The 25257-nt window shown below is 34.0% G+C and overlaps 1 protein-coding gene across 1 annotated transcript; it reads left to right on the forward strand.

Annotated features, from left to right (window-relative positions):
• The first annotated feature begins 1239 nt into the window (after window positions 1–1239).
• On the forward strand, window positions 1240–23990 carry LOC133295287 (beta-amyrin synthase-like). Its single transcript, XM_061494096.1, has 16 exons — window positions 1240–1480; window positions 3410–3592; window positions 7693–7782; window positions 7886–8083; window positions 8686–8770; window positions 9389–9555; window positions 9658–9849; window positions 10506–10619; window positions 10721–10840; window positions 11140–11262; window positions 11337–11435; window positions 11662–11718; window positions 21434–21802; window positions 21881–21961; window positions 22090–22173; window positions 23880–23990. The coding sequence occupies exons 1-16, from the start codon at window positions 1280–1282 to the stop codon at window positions 23988–23990; spliced, it is 2274 nt and encodes a 757-aa protein (XP_061350080.1). The 5' UTR covers window positions 1240–1279.
• The last annotated feature ends 1267 nt before the right edge of the window (window positions 23991–25257 follow it).

The raw sequence follows: 25257 nt of genomic DNA on the forward strand, positions 1-25257 counted from the left end.
CTATAACTGCATAAACTGGAACTCAAAACAATATAAGTCACACACTATGTTGTTAGAGAAATCTTATGGGTTGTGATCAGACTAAGAGACAGGATATAATATTTAATTTATTTATTTTTTGGTAAACAGGATATAACATTTATATTTATTACTAAGAAGTCACAAAAATGTTTACATTAATAAAAAAATTATATTAAAATTAGCAAGTTTTTGAATACCCAAAAAAATTATTTCTTATTTAAAATCTTAGTTGTCTTAAATGAATAATATATTAATATTTGACTTTTTAAAATTATTTAATTGAATACATCCTTAAAATAATTCTTCTCTCGCCACAAACCATTCTTGTGCTAGCACACTATCAATGAAACTTGTTTTGATGTTGTTATAAAAAATGTGGGGTTATTAGCAAGTCACGCATGAGTTGTGCTTTCTTCTTGGATTGGATACCGGAAATGAGTAGATAGAGAAACTGATCAATAAATGTTCTGTATTTGTGTTTTATATGTTTTAATACATGTGAAGTTGGTCAATGTATGCACCTGTTTCTTTGTTTTGAATTTAATTTCAAAGAAATATTTGTCGTGTTTCGTGAGAAGGGTAAGAATCATGCAGCGATAGTGGACTCTATGAAAAACGGGGTGCTTACACACGTATCTACCAATATAAAAAGGACTGAAATCTATTAACGTTAGAATCATGATATGGTAATTAAGTTTCAAGAATACATAAACAACATAGATTACACATACAATTATAATATTACGTTACAGATGATAATATAAAATTATTGACCGGTCATCTTGATAAGCACCACTTTAACCCCAAAATTTTAAGGCATTAGATGATGATTTTTTTAATGATTTTATTTTATTCTGTAACACTGCAAGAGTTCTTTAGATTTGAAGCGTGAATATAGTACAAGTTCATTTTTTGTCTGCTTTGTGCTACACAAGTACATTTTTTTGTCCGGCTTGTGTTTTTTTTTTAATTTCACCTGAAAATGGGAGACGAAGATAATCAAACTCATGACTTCGTACTACACTTCAATCTAAAACCTTAAAGGATCATGTGATGATCTTTTTTAATGTTTTTATTTTATTCTCTAAGAGCATCCATTACGACAATAAATTGAAGAATAAGGACTGAGATCTGTCTACCAAAAAGGACTGAAATCTATCTGCTTATTTAAACTCTACATGTACATACATATAGATAGGGCAATCAATCATCTTTGGCTAAAAGAAACACCAACAAGAACAAGAAAAAGAAAAAGGAAATGTGGAGGTTGAAGATAGCAGACGGTGGAAATGACCCATATCTCTTCTCCACAAACAATTTCGTGGGAAGGCAAACATGGGAGTTCGATCCTGAGGCAGGAAGCCCCGAGGAGCGAGCCCAGGTTGAAGCTGCCCGTCTCAATTTCTATAACAATCGCTTCCGTGTCAAGGCCTGTTCTGATCTTCTGTGGCGCTTTCAGGTGTCTTTTTTCTTTTTCCATTTTAGAGCCGGTGTGGATAATATTTTTTTAAGTTTAAAGCTATTTATAAACTAGAGCTAAAACAAAAAAAATTAAAAATTATTTATTGATTACATAAAAAATTTAGTTTAAAAATTACTTAAAAACACATATTTTAAAAAAAGTCTCTTTATTTTTATAGTTTTTTTATTTAAAAAAAAACATGCCATTCAAGAAAAATTAGTAAAAGCTTAAAAAAAAAAGTTCATCTTAGAAACTTTTAACTCTTAGGTTTTCTTTATTATAAAAAAAACTTTTTATTATAAATTAGAATTTTTCTTAAAATCTGTTTGACTTAGTTTCTGCTTATAAATAACTTGTAGCTTAAAAAAAAAATCCGAAGATAGACTCGGTAGAATTCAGGTCCTCTTTTGTCTTCAACGTATTATCATTTCGTCTATGCACAACTAATTTATGTTTAATTAAAAAATTAGAATATTTACACATCAGAATCTGAAAATAATTTTTTATACTTTCTTCACCAATTCTATGACGACTTTTATCCAAAATATTAGTTTTTTTTCTTTTAATTTAATATTTTTTGTTTAATACTCTCAGTTTTTTTTCTTATTAGTTATAAAATAAGATTAGTTAAAAAAATGTATAAAATTTCTTTATTTTACCTAATTAGCTCTTTATCAATTCTTTATTTATCTGTTTATTCTTTATTTTCCTATTTAATAAAATATTCAATTTTTATAGATAAATTTATAATTCAATTTTTAAAATGATATATGTCATTCTTAATTTTTTAAATTTTATATACATTATTTTCTTTATCTGCTTTTTAAATTGTATCTCAATTAACTATATAGAGATGTTTATCAACTGATTCAAACCGTGGTGGTCGAATCAAAAAATCGATAACCAAAAAACCAAAATCCGAAAAAAATGGCATATTTGAATTGGATCGAATTTTGGTTTAGTTGCTCAAAATCAATCCAATCCAAACTGATCTAATGTATTATATATTTATTATTTTTGAAAGATAATGACTTGGAATCATGATGTTTTGTAGACTTGAAATAATAGATGTTATTGATAGCAAACTATTTTGTTTTACTTTTTATTTTTTATTAATCTATTTTAACTCTTCATGAGTTTGAAAACCTATTTTAGTTTGAAGACTTGAATTTTTCAGTATTTTGTAATTTTGAATGGCTTTATTATGATATAGCTAATGATTTATAGCTTTAATATTTCTACAATAAATGTAGATAAGTTATCTACATTAGCTCTCAAAACGACATCATTTTAGATTGAAAAATAAAAAAATTATAATGAAAAAGACTATTATAACCCAGAAATAAATTATAATTACAAAAATACATTGATTTTCATATCAAAAAGAAAACATTTAATGATAGAATTGATCAAGTAAAGATAGGAGATGTTACGCAAGGACAACTCTTATTATTAACTCGGAGTAGAGCAAACATCACACTCCGAGCTGGGGGACTTAATGTTCCGGGTTAGTTACCTGCGCCTAGGCAAACTCAAACAAAGTGCGTATCCGAGCTAGAGTATGCTGATACATAGTCATTAAGCTCGGAACCCGTATAAGGAATCTAGGAACTCGTTCATAACCTAAGAGTTAATGGCCTCAATGGACCCTACCATGATCATGATAGTGGGTCATCAATAACTACCCACTCTCATATTAACCGTATGACATAGCATATATATAAGGGGACAAACTTCATATGGAACACCCATATAATACCGAATACCCATTAATGTTCATCCAGAAAACTATCATATTGTTGTATTTGTCATGTTAATAAGAACTTATGTTGTATTACTATTGCCTATTTGCCTTATATAAGTATTCATTTTCAATTTTGCAATATGTTTAGCGGTTAAAATGATAATTCATTTTGGTGGTTGCAGTTTCTGAGAGAAAAGAACTTCCAACAAATAATAGGTAGTCCGAAGATAGAGGACGGAGAGATTACGTACCAGAATACAACAGCGGCGTTAAGAAGGGCCACCCATTACCTATCAGCATTGCAAGCTACTGATGGCCATTGGCCTACTCAAGTATCTGGTCCACTCTTTTATCTTCCTCCTTTGGTCAGTATCATAAATACTTTATGTCATGGGTAATTATTAATTATGATCCTCTAACGGTAGAAGTAAAATTACTTTATTTAGTAGACCTTTTTTTCTTTACTTTATAACATTATTATATATATATTATTAAGATTCATGAGCATATCATCTTAATCTTCAACTTTTATATATATTAAATATAAATTTTGAACAACAAATATATTAAGGTTTTATATTTGTCCTTTTAAATTATAGTTATTTTAATTAAACTTATTATTTTTTATTTTTTATTTAAATTTTAAAAAAGAACCTCGTACTCTCTCCTATTATGATTTTTGTTTTTTTCCTATAAAATACAATAATTTTAATTAAAATGACACACTTGTATTGTAACATCCCGTTGTACATCGGTATTGTTAACATTAATTATGATATTAAGCGCAGTTACAATCACAACAATTCATTTATAAAAATGCGAATAAACTTTTTCCGATTATTACGCGAGCATTTAAAACTATAAAAAACGTAATAATAAAAAGCTATGACCGTAACTGTAAACTCTTGCGGAATACTTATTTAAACTATTTTTATATCTTACTTTACTTATTATAAGTTACTAAGGGGTTCCCATAAATCCACTTAGCCAATTTCTCAACTTTACGTTTTTACCTTTCCGAACATGGTTCACTAATTATTTTTCTGAAAACACACCGGTTAAAACCAGACTTTACTCTTGGGTTATATTTTCGGAGCTCGTTTGCTCCGGTTATCGTCGTTTGAAGTTGGATAAGCAAAACAGCCAACCAACTCCAAAACAGCTCAAAACCTCTCTCACTCCACGAATTTCTGCAGAAAATAAACTCATCCAATTGTTATCAAATTTGTATGCTACAAACTAGACACCTCAACCTTCAATTTAATATATCATACGCTTAATTTGACTGAGAAACGAAGCAGGAATTAATTTCCCAAAAACTGCCAGAAACAGCCCCTGCATAAGGGGGTTCTGGACAGTCTGTGTTCAACGACTCCTACAGGGCTTAATGCAACCCATAATTTTCTCATATTTTAACACCATGTAGGGGACATCTCAAGCTTTAAAATGGCATATGGCACGTCCCTATCGGACCTTTGTGGAGGGAGATATGCTCTCCCGAAGTTCGTCTAAAATCTGCCAATTCTACAGAAAATTCGCCAGAGTTTCCATTGTTTTTCCTAAAATCTCCAAATTTACACAAGCTCACTAGTACCTCAAATGTACCTAATAATCCAATGGGTGGCACACACAAGGACCAACAATGCCTTGGGAAACTTACAACTCAACTCAGTTTATATTTATTACACAACATAGCTCACTTTAAATCCTTAAATGGTTTCAATCAACAAAGTCCCTTTTCATGCATATTTTCAACATACAAGGAATCATAAACCTACAATAGGCCTAAAGCCCTTCCATCATAGTATATCATGCATTTCTGGTACATTTACAACATTCGACTTACAAATTACAACTTACAACTTCAACTTTAAATTACAATCTTCCAAATATTACAACTTCAATTACAAATCGAAACATAAACTTAAATGACATAACTACTAGACTTAGCCAAAACGATAGGAACAAATATGCTAATGAAACTCATCCTACATATATATGAGATGTTCATGCCCTAAGTCTAACCTAGGCCACATGGCCAACAAAATGCAAAATAATGAAATGCTCCATCTAATCATCTCACGGGCTTCTTGCTCGCCGCTCCACTGCCACTGCTACCTCCTGAAATAGTGCCCCAAGACGAGATGAGATATACGCATATATCTCAGTAACCCAGAGGTTCTGGAGAAAACTCCGCCCAATGGTTTACTTCGATGCATATAAGTAATATAAAATAATCACTTTCAAAACGGGATATAGCAAGGGATTTAGAGAAACTGGAGAATATCGGGATATAAAATACGACGAAGCTGGAATGGTAGCTACCAATTCCACGCAACGTCCTCGACATATAAGCCTACGGGTATCATCCAAGGTGTGTTCCAAGAACCACAACCAAGGTACCCCTTCCATCCATATACACCCGAGACTTTCTAGTGTGCTCATACCCGGATGACACACCACGACCCTAGGTCAACTGGAACTCCCTCTTGGAGACCTATCCAGTGGAAGTCCGCACTGCCCGAAGGCTACACTGTCTACTGGCCAGAGACTCGGTACATAAGTACCCTCATAAATGCTACATGCATGCTGATGCTGTTCTACACTACTCATACACACTTCCTACCATTACCCTCAACGGGTATGGTGAAACAGAAAAGGGGAACAAGCCTCAGTACCAAGAGATTACCTCAAATGTTCTTCCATTTAGCTCCACAGCAGCTTAGGTTCCAAGTTTGTTACTCAACAGAACACCTCAATCCTACTTGGTCCAGGGCCAAGGGCAATCCACCGACTCACGGTTCGAGATTCAAATCAACGTACGGCAACCCAAAAGCTTGGCACACGGCTCCTCCTAAACATACTCCACCATTGGAGCATCAATCAACACCATTCTCACAAATCTAAAGGAAAGGGCCGCGGCTTTGGGGAGGGTTTTTCTCAAAATCTAGTGGTTTTCAAGGTTTGGGAGTACCACCAATGGGTTTAGAAGGCCATTTCCATCAAATTTCAAGACAAGAACCAATGGATTTGGTGAAGAAATGGCTAAGTTATGGTGAAATGAAATCTTGGAGCGGAATGGCTATGGTGGCTGCGGGTTTGAACAAGAAGAAGGGAGGAAAGTGATGCGTGAATAGTGCCAAGCACATGTGGCTTAAGTCACTTAAGCGGGAAGGGTCCCACCGCCACCTCACGCGATTTAAAACTAATCCGAATTTTCCTCCGATTCCACTAAACGTCCGTAAATTCACAACATATTTAGAAACTCTAATTTTTAACATTAACCATTGTCCTTTAATTATACTTGATCAGATGAATCCGGAGTTTTCTGGTCGTTCGGAAAAATTGCTGTTTTAAGCTGTTGCGCGCGCCGTTGGCACGCTTCCCCAAACTAACTTAATTCCATCAAATATTATCAGAAATCATATTTCCTAGTTCTATAGACCATTTATAACTCATATTTGAAACCTAGAGCTCAAAACTCAATCGGCACGTTTTACGGTGCAATCGTACCGCGGTATTTTTACCCGGGTAAAAACACTATTCACTGATTTTTCTGAAACTTGCCTAACCACTCAATTTTTTGTTCTGAATCCATTTACAGGGTTATTTTTACCATCTGAGACTTTCTACTCAATTTTTATCTTCCTAGGGTTGCGTGTTGGCTAATTACCGTTTTGCCCTTTCTTTGTATTTGGGCCTAATCTTCAGGATTTTTCACTAACCCTTCACTTAATTACTCACTTAATATTTTAATACTTAATTTAGAATTGTGAGGTGTTATATGTATATCTTTTAATTAATTTTTAACATTGAATTTGTCTTTTCGAAGAATCAATTTGATATCCCGAAAATAGTAAAATTAAAGATCAAATAGACATAAAAGATTGACATTTGTGGGGCGCGTATTCATTTAGGGGAAACCAAATATAATGTAAAAAAGTGTGTGTCCTGCAAACACCATTAAAAGCAGTCTAAATATTTATTTTCTTTTATTTCAAGTGGGACCCATGTTTTTGTGTGTCAGCAGGGTATAAATTTTTTTTGTCCAGCAACATTATATTTGATTTCCCTATTTATTATCAAAGGCTCAAACCGGTAACATTTATATTTTTAAAAGATTAAGATAATTATTTATTTTAAGAAAAAATATTTGTTCTTTTAAAGAATATAAGTTATATTGTTTTACTTTTTATAAATAACACTCCTATAATATTAAACTTGTATTTTTTTTCTGTTCATAATTTTTTGGGTGACGTAAAAAAATGGAAAAAAATATAATTTTAATATTATAATTATATACTTCTCAAAGCACTCCTCAAGTACATAGTTATAAAAAAGATAAGAGCACATATTTTACATAAACATTGTTATTAATAATTTGATATGCACCGGAATTTTGAGGAAGTTCAAGTTCAGATGCACTAATGAACGTAAATTTTGCACTTGCCATAAAATATTGCAGGTATTTTGCATGTACATTACAGGCCATCTTAATTCAGTATTCCCAGAAGAGTACCGCAAAGAGATGCTTCGTTATATTTATTGCCACCAGGTACACTTGTTCAATTTCAGACTATATGCGTACATACCCAATTAACCGTGATGTAAAATTAGTGAATAATTAGCATTGTTGTATATTAAATTATTAATTGAAGAACGAAGATGGGGGGTGGGGACTACACATAGAAGGACATAGCACCATGTTTTGTACTGCACTCAACTACATATGTATGCGCATTCTTGGAGAAGAGCCTGATGGAGGTCAAGATGATGCGTGTGCTAGAGCTCGCAAGTGGATTCAAGATCATGATGGCGTAACATATATACCGTCGTGGGGGAAAACTTGGCTTTCGGTATGTTTTTCTAATATATTCAATATAATGTTCTACTCATATAGTTGTTTTTTTTTTGTGTGTATAGTTTTTGATAGTATCTTCATTTCAACTGACAGACATATGAAGGTCAGGGATAATATAAGGGGTTTAAGGTTTATGCAAATTCTTTTTTATATTTTTATGTGAGTGGGTATCGTTATAGAGAGAACAAAAAAAAAATGAGAGAACAGAAACATTTTCCCCATAATATAATAGTATTTTTATGTAGCCGTTGTTCACCATCCCCGAACTTTCTATCACCCAGGGAACTCATATAGGGCGTTGGTTCGTACCATTGCTCCTAGGAATACTCCTAAAATGACATACTTCACCTCTTGAGGTATATATACATGGGTCTCGTAATAATTAATGATTCAATAAATATTAATCGTTTGATGCACGAAAATCAACAGTTAAGATGTGATATAAGATTTTTTATTTTTACATCGGTGTAAGTCACACGTCCCCCATATATATAAACTATAACATATCGTAATTATTTATGCAAATATTTTTTATTTTATTTTTCATGCGTGCATGTTGTTGTACGTCACTTATATGAGTCAATCATGCAACTGCAGATACTAGGTTTATTCGATTGGTCGGGAGCCAACCCAATGCCTCCAGAGTTTTGGATGCTTCCTTCTTTTCTTCCTATGCATCCAGGTGGTTTATGTTATAACTAATCTTGTCCGGTTATTATGTATGCAATAACATAATAATTAATGGGTTTAAGTTTTCTCATGTTGAAGGATAGTAGGAAAGAAAAAAAGTAGAGAGAAGTTAAATGTGAGTCTCATCTTTTATATTAAAAAAGAAAAGAAAAATTATTTGGCACGGAAAACGAATTTGTGCAGGAAAAAATGTTACTCTCATGTAGCATGAGAGTATTATTTCTCATAATTAATACATGAAATTAATATACAAATTACTAAATTGAGTGTTTATTTATCGAAAATTATAATTGTCCAGATCTTGTTGCACACCATTTTTAATTTGGACCGGTAACGCTAACTATGCATAAATAACTAGTAAACACGAGTTTTAAGTAAACAGTATGCATATAGCATATATAACTTTTTTTTTAGGGTAATTGTAGTCTCATGTGACATAAAAATTTTGTTATCTCCTACACACTTAATTTAAAGTGGGGCCCAATAGAAAAAAAAAAAAAAAAAAAATGGCACAAGTATCAATGTATGGACATAAGATAAAAAAAATCCTATTGCATAAGACTAATATTGTCCTCTTTTTTTTATACGATTGTGATCTGAATTAATGCAGCTAAAATGTGGTCTTATTGCCGGCTAGTTTACTTGCCTATGTCTTACTTATATGGGAAGAGATTTGTGGGTCCAATCACACCACTCGTTCTTCAGTTGAGAGAAGAAATCTTTATTCAACCTTACCATAAAATTAATTGGAAAAAAGCACGTCATGCCTGTGCAAAGGTGAGAGAGTAGATCAATCTATATATTATCATCAGTAGATCACGTACCAAACTATATGATCGTGGAGGAATTGTTAATTCATGTCATATGTACGTATCACAGGAAGATCTTCACTATCCTCATCACTTCATACAAGATCTATTATGGGATAGTCTATACATGTTCTCTGAACCACTTCTTACGCATTGGCCCTTCAACAATCTGGTAAGAGAGAAGGCACTTCAGATAACAATGAAACATATCCATTACGAAGATGAGAATGGTCGATACATGGACAATGGATCTGTGGAAAAGGTGGGTATCATATCAGTGGCGGACCTGCGTAGGTTTTAGTGTGTTCAAGTGCACACACAAATTTTTTTGAGAAAAAAATAAAATAAAATATATTTTGGGTTATCAACAAAAATTACAGGATCTAATTTAATCTCTTAAAACAAAATTCGACTCGTGATCCCTTTAAATTCTAAAATAGATCCATGTTAGTCCTTTTGAGAGATTAATGTGGATCTTTTTGAATTTCAGAGGACCATGATTTTGATTATCTGAGTCTATTTTTGAATTCTGAGGGATCACAAATAGACTTTTTTCCCTAAGAGATTAAATTGAGGTCCGTAATTTTGTTGAGGACCCAAAATATTCTATTGTAACAGTTTAATTGATTATTGATTACTTTTTTTATATTAAGTTAATGTTTTTTTATATATATATATTTTTTGTATTTTAATATATTTAAAATTTTCTTTTAAATTTTTTTCTTTTATTTTAAGTGTGCAGACATTAAACAAAAATTCTAGGTCCGCTATTATATCATATCACCTTTCGCTATATATATATATATATATATATATATATATATGCATCAACTACAATAAAAATAAAAATAAAGACACATATAATTCCAAACATTATAAAATAAACATTAACATTCTATAAATTTATTTACTGGCCAGGTTTTGTTTATGCTTGCTTGTTGGGTGGAAGATCCAAATGGAGATGCTTTCAAGAAGCATCTTGCAAGGATCCCCGACTGCTTATGGCTTTCAGAAGATGGAATGACCATGCACGTATAACCCTCTCCCTCTCTCTCTCTCTGTGTATAGATTTTTCAAAATGTGTAATCAATGGGATATTAAAAAATGCACTTTATCGAATTTATTTTATGTAGGGTATTGGTAGCCAATCATGGGATGCTGGATTCGCTGTTCAAGCTCTGCTTGCCACAAACCTTATTGACGAAATTGGTCCTACACTTTTGAAAGGACATGACTTTCTCAAGAAATCTCAGGTTTGTTTAATATACATTCCAACTCGAACTAAGAAAAATATTCATGTAGAACTAACTACCTACAAATTCACAATATTTTTTAATTTAGCACTATTTTCTTAATACTAATCGATATCCCTAGACCATGAAAAAGGGGAGAAAAACACGATTGATCTTATAAACAACATAAATAAGCCCTAATTCATTTTCCATCACATATTTGTAAGTGATTGATTTGTCCGTTATCATTAATTGTTGAACAATTATATTTGTGTGCTAGCTCTAGTTAGCAGTAACGAATTAAAGTTCACATTCCATAGGTTAAGGCAAACCCTTCAGGAGACTTTAAAAGAATGTTTCGTCACATTTCTAAAGGATCATGGACCTTCTCTGAGCAAGATAATGGATGGCAGGTTTCTGATTGCACTGCAGAATGTTTGAAGGTAATGAAGTAAATTAATTCTTGAACTTGGTTTCACTTATTAGTTAAGACTCGACAAATCATGTTGTGTTTCAGTGCTGTCTACTTTTATCAATGTTGCCATCAGAGATAGTTGGTGAGAAGATGGATGATGAAAAGTTATTTGATTCGGTTAATCTCCTTTTGTCGCTTCAGGCAAGTTTTATTAAATTTACATCCATATGCTTTTAATTAATTAACCAATGGCCCTTTTTTCTTTTCTTTTTTACAACAAATGGCCATTTTATTTGCATAATTTTGATTTCCATGATAGTAACATGGGAAACAATTAACTTGTTTGCTTAGAGCACACTAATTTTTTCTTTCTATTTTTTGTACGTGATTCACTTTGAATCTCAAATCTCCAATTCGATTATTGTAGGGTAAGAAAGGCGGTTTCTCAGGGTGGGAGCCAGCAGGAGCTCAAGAATGGTTGGAAGTATGTGATAAATAACCGAAATCAGATCTTCCCATATTTCATTTTACCGTATCATATCACATGAAAAATCCATTAATAGATAGGGGTAGGTTATATTTACAAACTTTTTTGTTTACAAACTCTTACAAACTACACTATGTTCTCCCGAGAGAACACTCGTTTCATTATGTTCTCACGGGAGAACATAGTGTAATTTGTAAAAAAAATTCAAAAAAGTTTGTAAAGGATCCTTCCCCTAATAGATATATGGTCACAATTTTAATGAAAAATTTGTGAAATGGAAAAGGCAAAATGATGATTTTAATTTTTGACATTTAATTTATCAATGAACGGAAAAGATTATTCACATTAAGAGAATTCATTCTCCTATATGTTCTAGTCTGGCAAGATGAACCTAGGATCTGCAGCCATCATTCAGCACGTGGAGTATGTGACTCCCTCGTAGTGTTCCCTTATATTTCCCTTGCACGCATGACCCTTTATATATCGTGGGTCATGTTGCCTCTCACCTAGTGGGTAAGGTTGGAAACGGTTATGGCTTCATGCCTTGTGCATTAAGAGGGAATTTCTAACTAGCTCCTCTACTGTTTATCTTTCCCATTTGCTCTCCAATACTATTGCTCTGCTGAACTTGCTCCACAACCATAATTTGTATCCCTTACTCACCATCCCCATTGTACACCCTCAGCATACCTAAGGCTAATCAAATATACCTTAGAGCTTTGGTCTATATACCACTGCATCTTTTATCTTCTTCATATCAACATACTTTATCCAATTGGGAAACATATTTATACTTCACACTCTGATTTAGTTCAGTGCAGCCGTCTATGGGAATCGAACCCATGACCACATAGTAAATTCTGATTCTCATTCTCTAATCTTTGTTCTAGCTAATTTTTGCTTGAGTTTTGAAGCTTCAAATAAAAAATAGTGGTGAATACTCGCAGCACCGTTCAATCGATTCAAGATCCAGTTCTAAAGGGCACATGGAGACACTAGATGAACACTCAGTTTCCTCTGTTTGTGCTCTACCCACACCACCACCATTAGGATGATAGGAATATACTCTCATGAAGCTGTGTGTAAGAAGGGCAATAGGGGATTATACTCTACCAGTGAGGTGACATAACTAACTTTCGAAGGGAGAATAGAATATTCTAGGAGATTAGACTGAGTATAGGATATGAATGTAAAGTGTATGAGGGTATCTGGGATATCTTTGAGAATTTCGATCCTTTTGGAATTTGGTAGAGAACTCTGGAGTCTCTTGAATTGCTCTAGAAACCAGTATTTTCACCTTTTATTGCAGTTTTCAGTATAATTTGTATTCCTCTTACTGAATTTCCAGCCTTAACCAATACAAAATATAATGGGGAATATAGATTACTGTGAGGACTGACAAATGCAATAAAAGGTAAACATACAAGAAGGAGAATACTGGTTTCTAGAGCAATTCGAGAGGCTCCAAAGTTCTCACCCAAAATGCAAAAGGATCCCAATTCCAAAAGATATCCCAGATAGTCTCACACAATTTACATTCTCGTCTCATACCCAACCTAACCTCCTAGAGTGTTCTATTCTCCCTCCAAAAGTTAGTTATGCCACCTCATTGGTAGAACATAATCCCCTACTAACCTCCTTACATACACCTTCTTGAGAGTATATTCTTATCATGGACCCAGCAACCAGAGAACTATTCAAGAGCTTGGTGAAAGAGAACAATGTCTTTGCCAAATAATCATCAAAATCCCTAAGCCCTATAACGAATTTGGGCAAATTCTCCAAGCCCCTAAACAAATCTGGGCAAATTCTCCATGAGGAATATCTCCAAATGCCAAAATGAATCTGGAAAAATTCTTCATAGGTAAAATATCCCCATATCCCCAAACCCAAGTACGAATCTGGCAAATTCTCCATGGGCAAAATGTCCTCATATCCCCAAACCCTAGTATGAGTCCGAGCAAACGTCCTGCGAAAAAGGTTTCTTCATATCTTAAAGCTTGGAAAGAATTTCGAGTAAGAAACCCTTGAGGAAAGGCAGTGTTTTAAAGCAGCATAAAGTGAGTAAAAGCAATACAATGGGAAAAAAAAAAAACTTTCGTAAGACAAACAAGCAAGTTAAAATAGCGGTAGATAAATAATCTGATCGAATGTGTTATTAATGTATATAAAATTTTTATGAGTTACATCAATCATGGGTTGGCCAATATCCGGATATCAATATCCGGATATCCTTATCCTTATATCCGGATATCAATATCTGGATATCAATATCCGGATATCAATATACGGATGTCCATATCCGGATATTTCGCGACAGAATGCAGTTTCTGCATTTCGCGAAGATATCCATCAAAGGCCCAACTTTTACCATAATAAAACGTCCAAGGGTCCATTCTTAGGCACATACAGGTTCATATATGTGTTGGTTACTTCATTTTAACAAACTACATGCCAAGACTCTAACTTTTACCCATTAAACTCATGGTCAAAGGTTCAACCACTTACCCAAGGCTCAAGACAGAACAAGGAGGTGCTCTTGGAGCTCACCAAACAGACCCCAAAGTGCAGGCTACCAAGTGCACGAAAATGAGCTTCAAGATGGCTCTTTTCTCCACAAAGGTTGCTTCTTGGAGCATTAACAAGGCAAGACAAAGGCTCTCTCAACCAAGTTTGTGAACTCAGCTCCAAAACTCAACAAAACAAAGACACCAAACTCAGAAATGAAGCCACTCACACCTCACAAGACCAACCCACACATGGCAATGGTGTTTTGGTAGAGAAATCAAGAGTAAAAATGGCACCTTTGGCTCAAGAGGGTGAGGGAAGGTGAAGGTGGCAAGGCTGACTACAAGCTTCAGAATTTTCCACGCACAAGGCACATAGAATGACCTAGGATCATGTGCCATGGCCTTATATAGGCCACTTAACAATAAAACACACAGTATTAACTTTAATTGCTACGCTTAGCATTTTAATCCCAAACTCAGAATTCTGAACCTACTCAATTTTACAAGATTTATCATATTTTTCTTATATTTTTCGCAGCACCTTTTCGGTACACGCTTTTCCATAGCCAGTATCAGTTCTGGCACCAGTTCTCATTATTTTAACTTAAAACTTGAAATCACAGTCCTACATATTATTCTAGGAATATTCATGCACTTATCATAATTTTCCGGGATACTTCATCGGCACGCATTTATACCGAGTAGCAGAACCGGTATCTACACTTTTCATCCGAAAAGCGACTTTCAGCATTATTACTCACTTACTATAATTATTTAAGCCTCATAATAATTATTAGGGTCAATTATGAAATTATTTCCTAATTTTACATAATTAATTAATTAACTTCCTTAATTAGCGGTGCGGGTTCTTACATAGGTCCTCTTAGAGTAGTTTAAATTAAATTCAATAATAATTTACCTCAGATATTTCAGAAAATTCATCTTCTAAAAATAGCTGGTTAAATCCTAATGTCTTAGTGACTTTAACCCTTTACTCTAATTAGAATCCTAATGTCTTAGTAATCCCTCTTAGAATAAGCATTAAACGTGATGAATTATGAAGTCTACAACTCAAGCAAGCATATGTCTAGATCATGCAAGAATTGCTATTTTACCCCTGTCAGGATTAAAACCTCAATATGTCTATTGCGAGCCTTAACCCTCAAATCCCTATAAGAGTGATCAATTCATACAAGGATATAGAAATTCATGCAAGGTAAAACACAAATGCTGAAATAATTTATTAAAGAAACTAAATTAAACCACGAATAGGATTCACATTGGATCCATAACCCTAACTACATAAATAAGTTTAGCCTAACATGTTCATGAATTCAGAATAAAAAGATGAAAGATAAAAGGGGTTCATGATAAAACTTGGTTGATGATCAGTGATGAAACTTCAATCTCCTTCTCCTCCTCTGGAATTTCGCTCCAGAATGTCTCCCCCGCTTCTGCCTTTGTCTCTGAGTTCGCCTTTCTTCCGTTTTTTGAATGTATCTCCTCTGAAGGCTTCATTGCGTCTATTTAAAGACTTAAAATTGGGCTTTGAGTTTTGGGCCAGCTCGCTGAAGCGAGCTTTTCAGCGAGCAATTTTCCTTTTCTCGCTGTTGTGCTCGCTGAAGCGAGCAACAGAGCGAGCTTCTCGCTCACTTTCTCGCCGAAGCGAGCAGCAGAGCGAGGAAGAAATAATTTTTATTAATTCTTTATTTTCTTGATTTTTGATTTATCTTCAACCGGTGTCAACTGCCTTCTCATCATATCAGTGATTTGTTCTTCTAGTGTGAAACAACCTGAAACAATAATGAAGATTAGAATCTTATCTATTTGTTGGCATTTTAATATTCTTTAAGATTTTATTAATTAACACCATATTTTTTATCATATTAATTATTATTTGAACTATTTTTAACATTAAAAATATAGTGTCTTTGACACTTATCACTTGGTAAACCTCTCTCCAAGATCCTTGATGCAGTTGTCATCATCGGCCTTTTATTTCTTGAAGTTTCAAGCTCATTAATGAGAGTTTTTTGGACCAAATTATCCTCTTCTTGCTTGTTGAGATGATTATGCAGTTGTTGCTCAGCCTTGATATCCCTCTGATAGTATAACTGCACAAGATTAGCGGCCCCTTAAGATGAACAGAGTCCTTCCGGTAGTACTCAACGACACCTTTGACGAACTCCAGACCCATTTTTTTCTCAGCAAACACATCCAAAGGGTCTCTATGGCTATCAGCCCAACCAATCGAATTATATATTCGGAAAAAAGAGCACGCTTAATATGTACAATCAACACTTTGAACGTGAAGACACTCTCGGGAAGCTATTGTTTGCGCTCCAAGGAATGGTCAAAATTTTGCTCTTCATTACTCACTACCAATTTCAAAAAGCTCCTAGCGACCGTCTTTCTCCTGATTTTCATCAGATTCTCATTCGCTCTGGCAAAAATAGATCTCTTCCTCTTTAGAGCTAGACGAGGGGTCTCTTCGATGACCAAAACGTCATCCCCCGTGGATGCGTCATCCTCCACAAGAGTAAATCCAAGAGTGGGAATCAATTCTGGCCGACGATCTCGTCCAATATCTTGCCGCCTAATCCGGCGATAGCTTTCTCTCCTTCATCACTGGCAGGAGGAAGATCTTCCCTCACCATGCTTTTGAGGCGACAACTTCCTTAATTTGAGTCTGGGGAGTTTCGGTCTCTTCCAGCGTTCGCCAAGCAGGCAAGTATGAATATGTCCATTTTTCCCCTGTAGAGTAATGCACAAATCAATCACAAATGATAAATACAAATATAAAACACAAGGCTTTGTTTGGGAGTTTAGAGAAGAAGGGAAGAAAGGGGATCTAAGGGGGAATGAGGGAAAGGAAGGGAAGGAAATTGGAGGGTTCCCTTCCCTTGTTTGGGAGTTAAAAAATGGTAAGGGAGAAAAGTGGAGGCATAATGAGATATTTTTACCATTTTAACCTTTTTTAAAAATTAATATAATTATTATATTTTACAAATTAAATTAAATTTAAAATTTCTAACAAAATTATTTATGCACTTTTCTCATTGCTAAAAAAATATAATATTTTCAACGAAATTTCTACGTTGCAAACGACAAAAATTTCGTCATAAAATTATTTTTTCGTCGAAAAGCGACGAAATTTATTCTCAGATGAAAATTTTTCCAAAAATAAATTTTCTATCGAAATTTTTGACAAAATTTAGTTTCCGTCAAAAGTTTTGAGGAAAATGATTTCCTCCATCAAATGTTTTGAACGAAAAAAGAATTTCGTCAAAAATTTTGACGGAAAATTTTTCGTATAAAATTTCGATGAAAATGTGTTCTAACAAAAATTTCGACGGAAATTGTTTTGTCAAAAATTTAGAGGGAAATGTTTCATTCCAAACTATCGATGAAATTTAGATTCTGTAAATAATTTCGACCATATATTGCCATAATCACTGACATAAATATTTTTTGTCAAAAAATTTTACAAAAATTTTTTTGTCGGAAATTTTTGACAGAAATGTGTTCCATTGAAAATTTTGATGGAAATATTTTTCGTCGAAAATTTTCGAAGGAAATATGTTTCGTTAAAAATTATGACGGAAATTTTTTTTGTCAAAAAATTTAACGAAAATGTTTTTGTCGAAAACTTTAGACGAAATTTGAATTCTTTAAGAATTTTGATGAAATTTTTTTCCGTCACAAATATTCGATGGAAATGTGTTTCGTTGAAAATTTTGATAAAAACATTTTTCGTCAAAAATTTTGATGAATATGTTTTTTTGTGAAATATTTTGAGGGAAATGTTTTGACGAAATTTAGATTCCATAAAAAAATTTGACAAAATAAATTTTTGTCAAAAATTTTTACAGAAATGTTTTTAGTCACAAATTTTGATGAAATGTTTTCGGTAAAAAAAATTGACGTAATTGTTTTACGTCGAAACTTTTCGATGTAAATGTGTTTCGTCAAAATTGGGAAGAAAATATTTTTGTTGAAAGTTTCGATGGAAGTTAAATTCTATCAAAAAAATTGATTGAATTTTTTTCCGTAAAAAATTTATGTCAGTGATTATGGAAAAATCGTGTTTCATCTATAATTTCGTCTTTAGTTTTGAAGGAAATATTTTGACGTATATGATTTTCAGCAAAAAATTTATCACTATTTTTTATGAAATATTTTTCGTCGATAAATTTTTTTGGTATTTAAGACTTTTCTAATAATGTTACATTTAAAAATGATTCATATTTATGTAGTTTTCACATTTTAATGCCCCCAAATTGGGGAAACTTTAATTTTAAGAAGAATGAGGGTTTTAGAGGGTTTAGTAAAAATTCCTAATTTCTTCCCCTCATTTTTTTAAACTCACAAACAAGGGAAGGGCTTATTAAAACCCTCTCTTTCCTTTCCTTCCCCTCCTATAACCAACTCCCAAACAAGGCCTAAAGGTACAATAAGAAAGCCAAAGAAACAATTAAACGCATGCAATATCTCAAGTATTTTATTGTCAGAACCCTCATCCAACAGTTTGCAATTGATCTCCCCCCCTCTTCTCCTTCCATAAACAAAATTTGGGTAGTAAGCTTACCCTCGGGGACATAGTAAAATTTGTCTTCCTCATTTTAATGTTGAGCAATCTAAGGTGTGCATGACTACCTTCCCAGAATCAATTTTTTTTTTTAATTTCTATTCCCAAAAACAGAAATGGATAGGAAACTTGTTTGGTAAAATCGGTTTATTTTTTTGTTCCCGGGATGAACCGGTTTATTTTTTGTGCTGAGGAACAGAAAAAAGAATCAAATTTTTTTTGCTTTTTTGATTCTAAGCACAGAATGAGAAACACTTATCTCTCTCAATTACTCTTCACCACTACCATCATCACCACCGCCACCACCATCCCGACACGACCACCGCTACCATCATCGTACCACCACCACCTCCACGTCACCACCACCGTCATTACCACCACCACTATTACCATCACCATCACCATCATTATCACCACCACCATCATTGTAGCCATTTCCATCACCACCACCACCACCACCGCCACCATCACCACCATGTCATCTTCATCACCATGGTCATAGACATTGTTGTTACCACCACCACCGTCACCACCACCACCATGTTATCATCATCACCATCATCGCCGTCACCACCACTACCACCACCGTCGCCACCGCCACTATGTCACCATTACCATCACTACCGCTGCCACCACTGCCATTATCACGTCATTGCCACCACCACCATGTCGTCACCATCACCACCATTACTGCCACCACCATCGCCACCATCGTTGTGACCACTGCTGTCACCGCCACCATCACCACTACCATCGTTGAAGCTACTACCGTCACCACCACCACACCATTACCACCGTCGCCGCCACTGTTACCATGCCATCACCCTATTGCCACCGTCACCGCCACCACCATGTCATCATCATCACCATCGTCGCCGTCACCACCACCAATACCGTTGCCACCGCCACTATGCCACCATTACCATCACTACCGCTGCCATCACTGCCATTATCACGTCATTGCCACCACCACCACCACCATGTCGTCACCATCACCACCACTACTGCCACCACCATCACCACCATCGTTGCGGCCACTGCTGTCACCGCCACCATCACCACGACCACCACCATTACCACCGTCGCCGCCACTGTTACCATGCCATCACCCTATTGCCACCGCCGCCACCACCATTACCACCACCATTCCATCACCACCACCACCATGACACCACTGCTACCGCCACCACAACGCCACTACTACAACCACTACCGCCGCCACCACCATCACCACCACACCATATGAAAAGGAAAGTGACGATCCAAAAAAATTTATACTTAATAGGAATATTTTTTATTCTATTATTTGTTGTGTTATCAAACGCAATTCTCATTCTCGGAATAAAAATAAAACATGTTATCAAACACATTTTTTTTCTCAGAAAATGTTCCAAGGCACAGAAATAGAAAAGAATTGTTTCTTTTCAGAAACAGTGCCAGGGAACAGAATGGTTGCCATGCACACCCCTAGTAAAGGGGGAATAGAGATTCACAGCTTCTCCTTAAAAAAAGGGAATGGCAACCCATTTGGCGGGAAATATTTTGAAATATTCTTCTTTAAAATTAGAGTAAATACCCTTTTTGGTCCTCAGCAAATATCACGAGGCCCATTTGAGTCCCTAGCAAATAAAAAGACCCATCGTGATCCCTAAAAAATTCAAAAAGGATCTATTTTAGTCCTTTTGAGGACTAATATGGGTCTTTTTTTAATTTGTGAGGGACTACGATTTCAACTAAATGGGTCCATTTTGAATTTCTTAAGGACCACGATGGGCCTTCTTATTTGCTAGGGACTAAAACGGGCCTCGTAAAATTTGCTGAGGACCAAAAAAGATATATACTCTTAAAATTATTATAAGAATTTGAATAAAAGCCAAAAAAGTGCATAGTCCCTTTTGACCGCCTAGATTTTTCTCTTATTAGGAGACACAACGGAGAGGTGTATAAATAGTGCTGAAATTTCTCCACAGTCATAAATCGTAGCCCTTACACACCATCTTCCTTGTGCACTCTTAGCATATTTGAGGCTAAACGGATATATCTTAGAGTTTTATCGCTGCCTCTTTTATCTCCTTCAGATCCACATATTTTACCCACTTGGGAAACAAATCCATACTTCACATTGTGATTTAGTTCACTATATAAGACATAAACCTCGAGAATCCATGCACACACAAATATATTGCAATAACCTACTCTATATATATATATATATATATATATATATATGGAAAAAACATTTCTCAAGTAGCTTGAGATAAGTTTATCTCCGGCTACCACAAAACTACGTCGTTTTATTTATTTATTTCCTTATATTAATTGATTCACCTTTGAATGGTTATAATTTTTATTTTCTCTCTCTTCCTTTATCACCATTGGTCAATCTTTGTATGGTTATGATTTAGTAGCCGAAGATAAAATTATTTCAAGCAGCTTGAGAAACGATAAGCCCTATCTATGTATGTATATATATATATATATATATATATATATATATATATATCAATTTTAATCTTAGTCATTCATCTCAACTAATAAGAATGAAATTTGTTTATCTATTTCAAGAACGGTGACTAGCTATTAATTAATTAATCTGCAATGTCAACCATTTCAGCTGCTCAATCCCACAGAATTTTTTGAGGACATTGTAGTTGAGCATGAATATGTTGAATGTACAGCATCGGTAATTGAGGCTCTTGTTTTGTTTAAGAAACTACATCCGGAGCATAGGAAGAAAGAAATCGAGAATTCCATTATTAATGCAGTTCGATTCATTGAGGATACCCAAACAACAAATGGTTCATGGTATGGTAAATGGGGAGTTTGCTTCATTTATGGCACATACTTTGCTGTTGCTGGGCTTGCAGCATGTGGCAAGACTTACTCCAATTGCACTGCAATTCAAAAAGCAGTTGAGTTTCTTCTCACAACACAGGGAGAGGATGGTGGGTGGGGGGAGAGCCATCTATCATGCCCAAAAAAGGTAGATAGATAGATTTATTGAATGATTTATAAATTAACTACCCTTTATGAATGTGGCTTGATGAATTGGATGATGCAGATATACATACCCCTTGAAGGAAATCGTTCAAATGTTGTACAAACTGCATGGGCTATGATGGCTCTCATTCATTCTGGACAGGTCTACTTTTTATTTCTTGCAAATTGCAATTCACTTTTTGCCTCTCCGACTGACCGATCTAATTCACTTTCTTAATCATAATTCAAAAAAAAATGTTAAATAATTTTTTTTTTCTAATTTCTATGCAGGATAAGAGAGACCCAATTCCTCTTCATCATGCAGCAAAGTTACTAATCAATTCTCAACTGGAAGATGGTGATTGGCCACAACAGGTATCGGTCTACCCTTCAATGGCGGAGCGAGGATTATTTGTCATGAATAAAATTACATACACTTTAAAATTTAAATTTAAAATAAAAAAGTATATAATTGAATGAAAATATTCATAACATATGTATCACATTACATAAATCACAATATAATATAATATGAATATAAATACTCAAATCAATTGGATTGATTACAAAATAAATTTAATTTTATTTAATAATATTTATATAGATATCAAATATAGGGAGGAGTTATATTGACAAAAAAAAATTTCTTACAAACTACACTAAATCTGACGACTGATCAGACGACTTCAATCAAGATTGTATAACTGGTCAGACTTAGTGTAGTTTGTAAGAAAAAAAGTTTGTCAATATAACATTCCCCTCAAATATATTTGAGATTGACTAAAAAATAAAAGAAACATTTTTTTGTTTAAATTTACTTTGTATCTAATTTTTAAATCCTATTTTTATTTCTCTTATCTTATTTATTTATTTATTATATATTAATTTTTAAATAGACATCAAATTTATTTGAAATTGCCAAATTGGTAAGAAAATAAAATCTTTTTAGCAATTTTGAATATATTTTTTATCCAATTTTTAAATTCAAATTCAATTATTCTTATCTTATATATTGATATTTAAATAGACATCAAAATAAATTTAAGATCTATAAAAATATTATCTGTTGATCTATATTTAAATAGACTACTTTCTACAAGTTTATTTCTTCTATATTTTATATCTGTTGATCTAATTCAAACAATATTATCTTTTTTAAAAAAATAAAAGAAAATATACCAGAAACTCTTGTAACAACATAGTAGGTGATGTTACTCATAACTACTGATCAAGCATTATATGAGCATAATAGGTGGTAAAACGTGTAGGTGGGTCAAGTTCAAGTCATGTCAAGTGTTGCCACGAGGGAAAAATTGCTCAACTGAACACGACACGTTGTCAATAACGTGTCAAAAATTGAAATTTGGACACGACCAATCGCGGGTCACATAAGTTGAGACACAAAAAATTAGATTGGATTTTTTTATAAAAAAAAAATTAAAAATAACGAGAAATATTGAATAAGATACGCAAGTTGATTCGTGACTCGCAACGGGTAGTGTCAAAATCACTAAAATTTCAACTTTTATTTTGTATTTTTCTGAATAAAAAATAAGTGGTTGATATGCAGGTCACACGAGTGAACCCGAGATTCCTTATAATAATTTGTATTATCTTCCCAAACCTAGACATGATCTATTTTTGTTTTATCCCACAAGTCGATTAGACATGTACTCACATGGTATGTTTAAATTTTAATCTTAAATTTATTAAAAGAATACAATTTATTTATATATCCATCTTTATGCATTAAATCAGAGCTGATCCTTTTTAAGGATAGTTAAATCTTTTAGTATACATAAGTTATTTTTATTTTTATTTTTTAAAAAAAGTAAATTCAAATTCTTTGAATTAATTATGAATATTCAAATTTTTTATAATTTACATATTTCTTCTCTTTTGATCTATATTTTTAAAGTTTTACATGAATTGATTATGTATATCTCATTTTTAATTTTAATTTTTTTTCTTTTAAACATTTTTTAAATTCATAGTTTTATTTTTATCCAAATAACAAATATTCGTACAATACATGAGATACTTGTTAGTTATTAATTATTTCTTTAATTAATTTATGGCAGGAATGCACAGGAGTATTCTTAAGGAATTGCCTTAACCATTGTGTAATGTATCGAAATACTTTTCCAATGTGGGCTCTAGCTGAATATCGCAAATTGATGGAATTGCCTTGAATGGTAGTTTAGTTTATACTACTATAATTTTTTGTAATTACTGTGGGTTAAAACAACTGTATTTTTCTTGTTTTAATAGAAAATGAGCTGAGTCATTATATATATGGGGATGTAATATAAAACTCATTTAATTAAATGATATTGGTTTAGACCTTGGTTTATATATTTTACCTAATGGGAATATATTATTATGTTGACATTTACTTTAACCTTAGATAATCAGGCCTTATACTATCTGATCAGACCAAATACACTATGGGCTGGCCAATATGTATCGAGCCTAATCACACACGGTTGAGATGTGGATTGTCATTCTTGGTCTTGGGCCTGGGGTTGAAGTTGGATCTTACTTTGTCTTTGTGCTTTGCTGTAGCACGATGAATCTGAATGGGGGTACCTGCGAAGACACTCTGATGCTTAAGTCAGTATCAGAGGCAAGAGTTTGTTATGTTATTAATGTAAAGGATGATCGTACCTTGGTGTTGTACCCTTTGTTTATATAGAGGTTATGATGACGCCTTAGCAAGGCGGCTTGGCCTCTGAGTGGCCAGGCTTGGGCTGCAGGTCAGTGCTAGGACTTGAGTAGCCTTATCTTTTCTAATGTCCAATCATAGAGTCGCGGCAAGCTGGAGCTGTCTTCCGTTTATTGGTATAAGGGCACGGTGGGATTACCTTAAGTTAGCTTCCTGAAGAGCGATTTTATCCGCGATATGGACATCGCGTCGTGTCTTGCGCGATGAGGGCATCGCGTCTTATGTGCGATGATGTCCATCCCGCTTTGCTCTGGATCCTTAATGGGTTTGGGCTTCCTCGTATGTTATTGGGCTTCTAATGGCCTATATTTTATCCGGATCAGTTGCCCCCTAGCTTGCAGTTTTGTCATGTGGCAAAGCTGTGAGTTATATGCTTTTTGAGCGCGGTAGTTATATCCCTTTCGTCCTTTTTGTCTGCCGCGGTAATCATGTTAAAGTGTCATCATGACTTTTAGCTGCTTAAGAATGGTGATTTAGACGTTTAACTGTCAGAAGCTTTAAATGCTAGTGTCGTTACGTGGGTGTTTAAGGATAAGCGTGGGTGGTTTTTGAAGTGTAGACGCTTCCCCTTCTTGCCACGTGTTCCTGTAAAACCGTTTTACTCAACACGTTTTTGTTGCTTTCGGGCTATCCGTTTGAGAAAACCTTTTGTATTTGTATTGAGCTTGTTATTTTGGAGGGAAAAGACTTCGTTGATATCGTGAGAAATCTTTTGCTTCTCAGTGCTTGCTTAT

The sequence above is a fragment of the Gastrolobium bilobum genome, unplaced genomic scaffold (genome assembly GCF_033153095.1).
Source record: "Gastrolobium bilobum isolate Gb01-03AN ecotype WA unplaced genomic scaffold, APGP_CSIRO_Gbil_v1 utg36527, whole genome shotgun sequence".
Lineage (NCBI taxonomy): Eukaryota > Viridiplantae > Streptophyta > Magnoliopsida > Fabales > Fabaceae > Gastrolobium > Gastrolobium bilobum.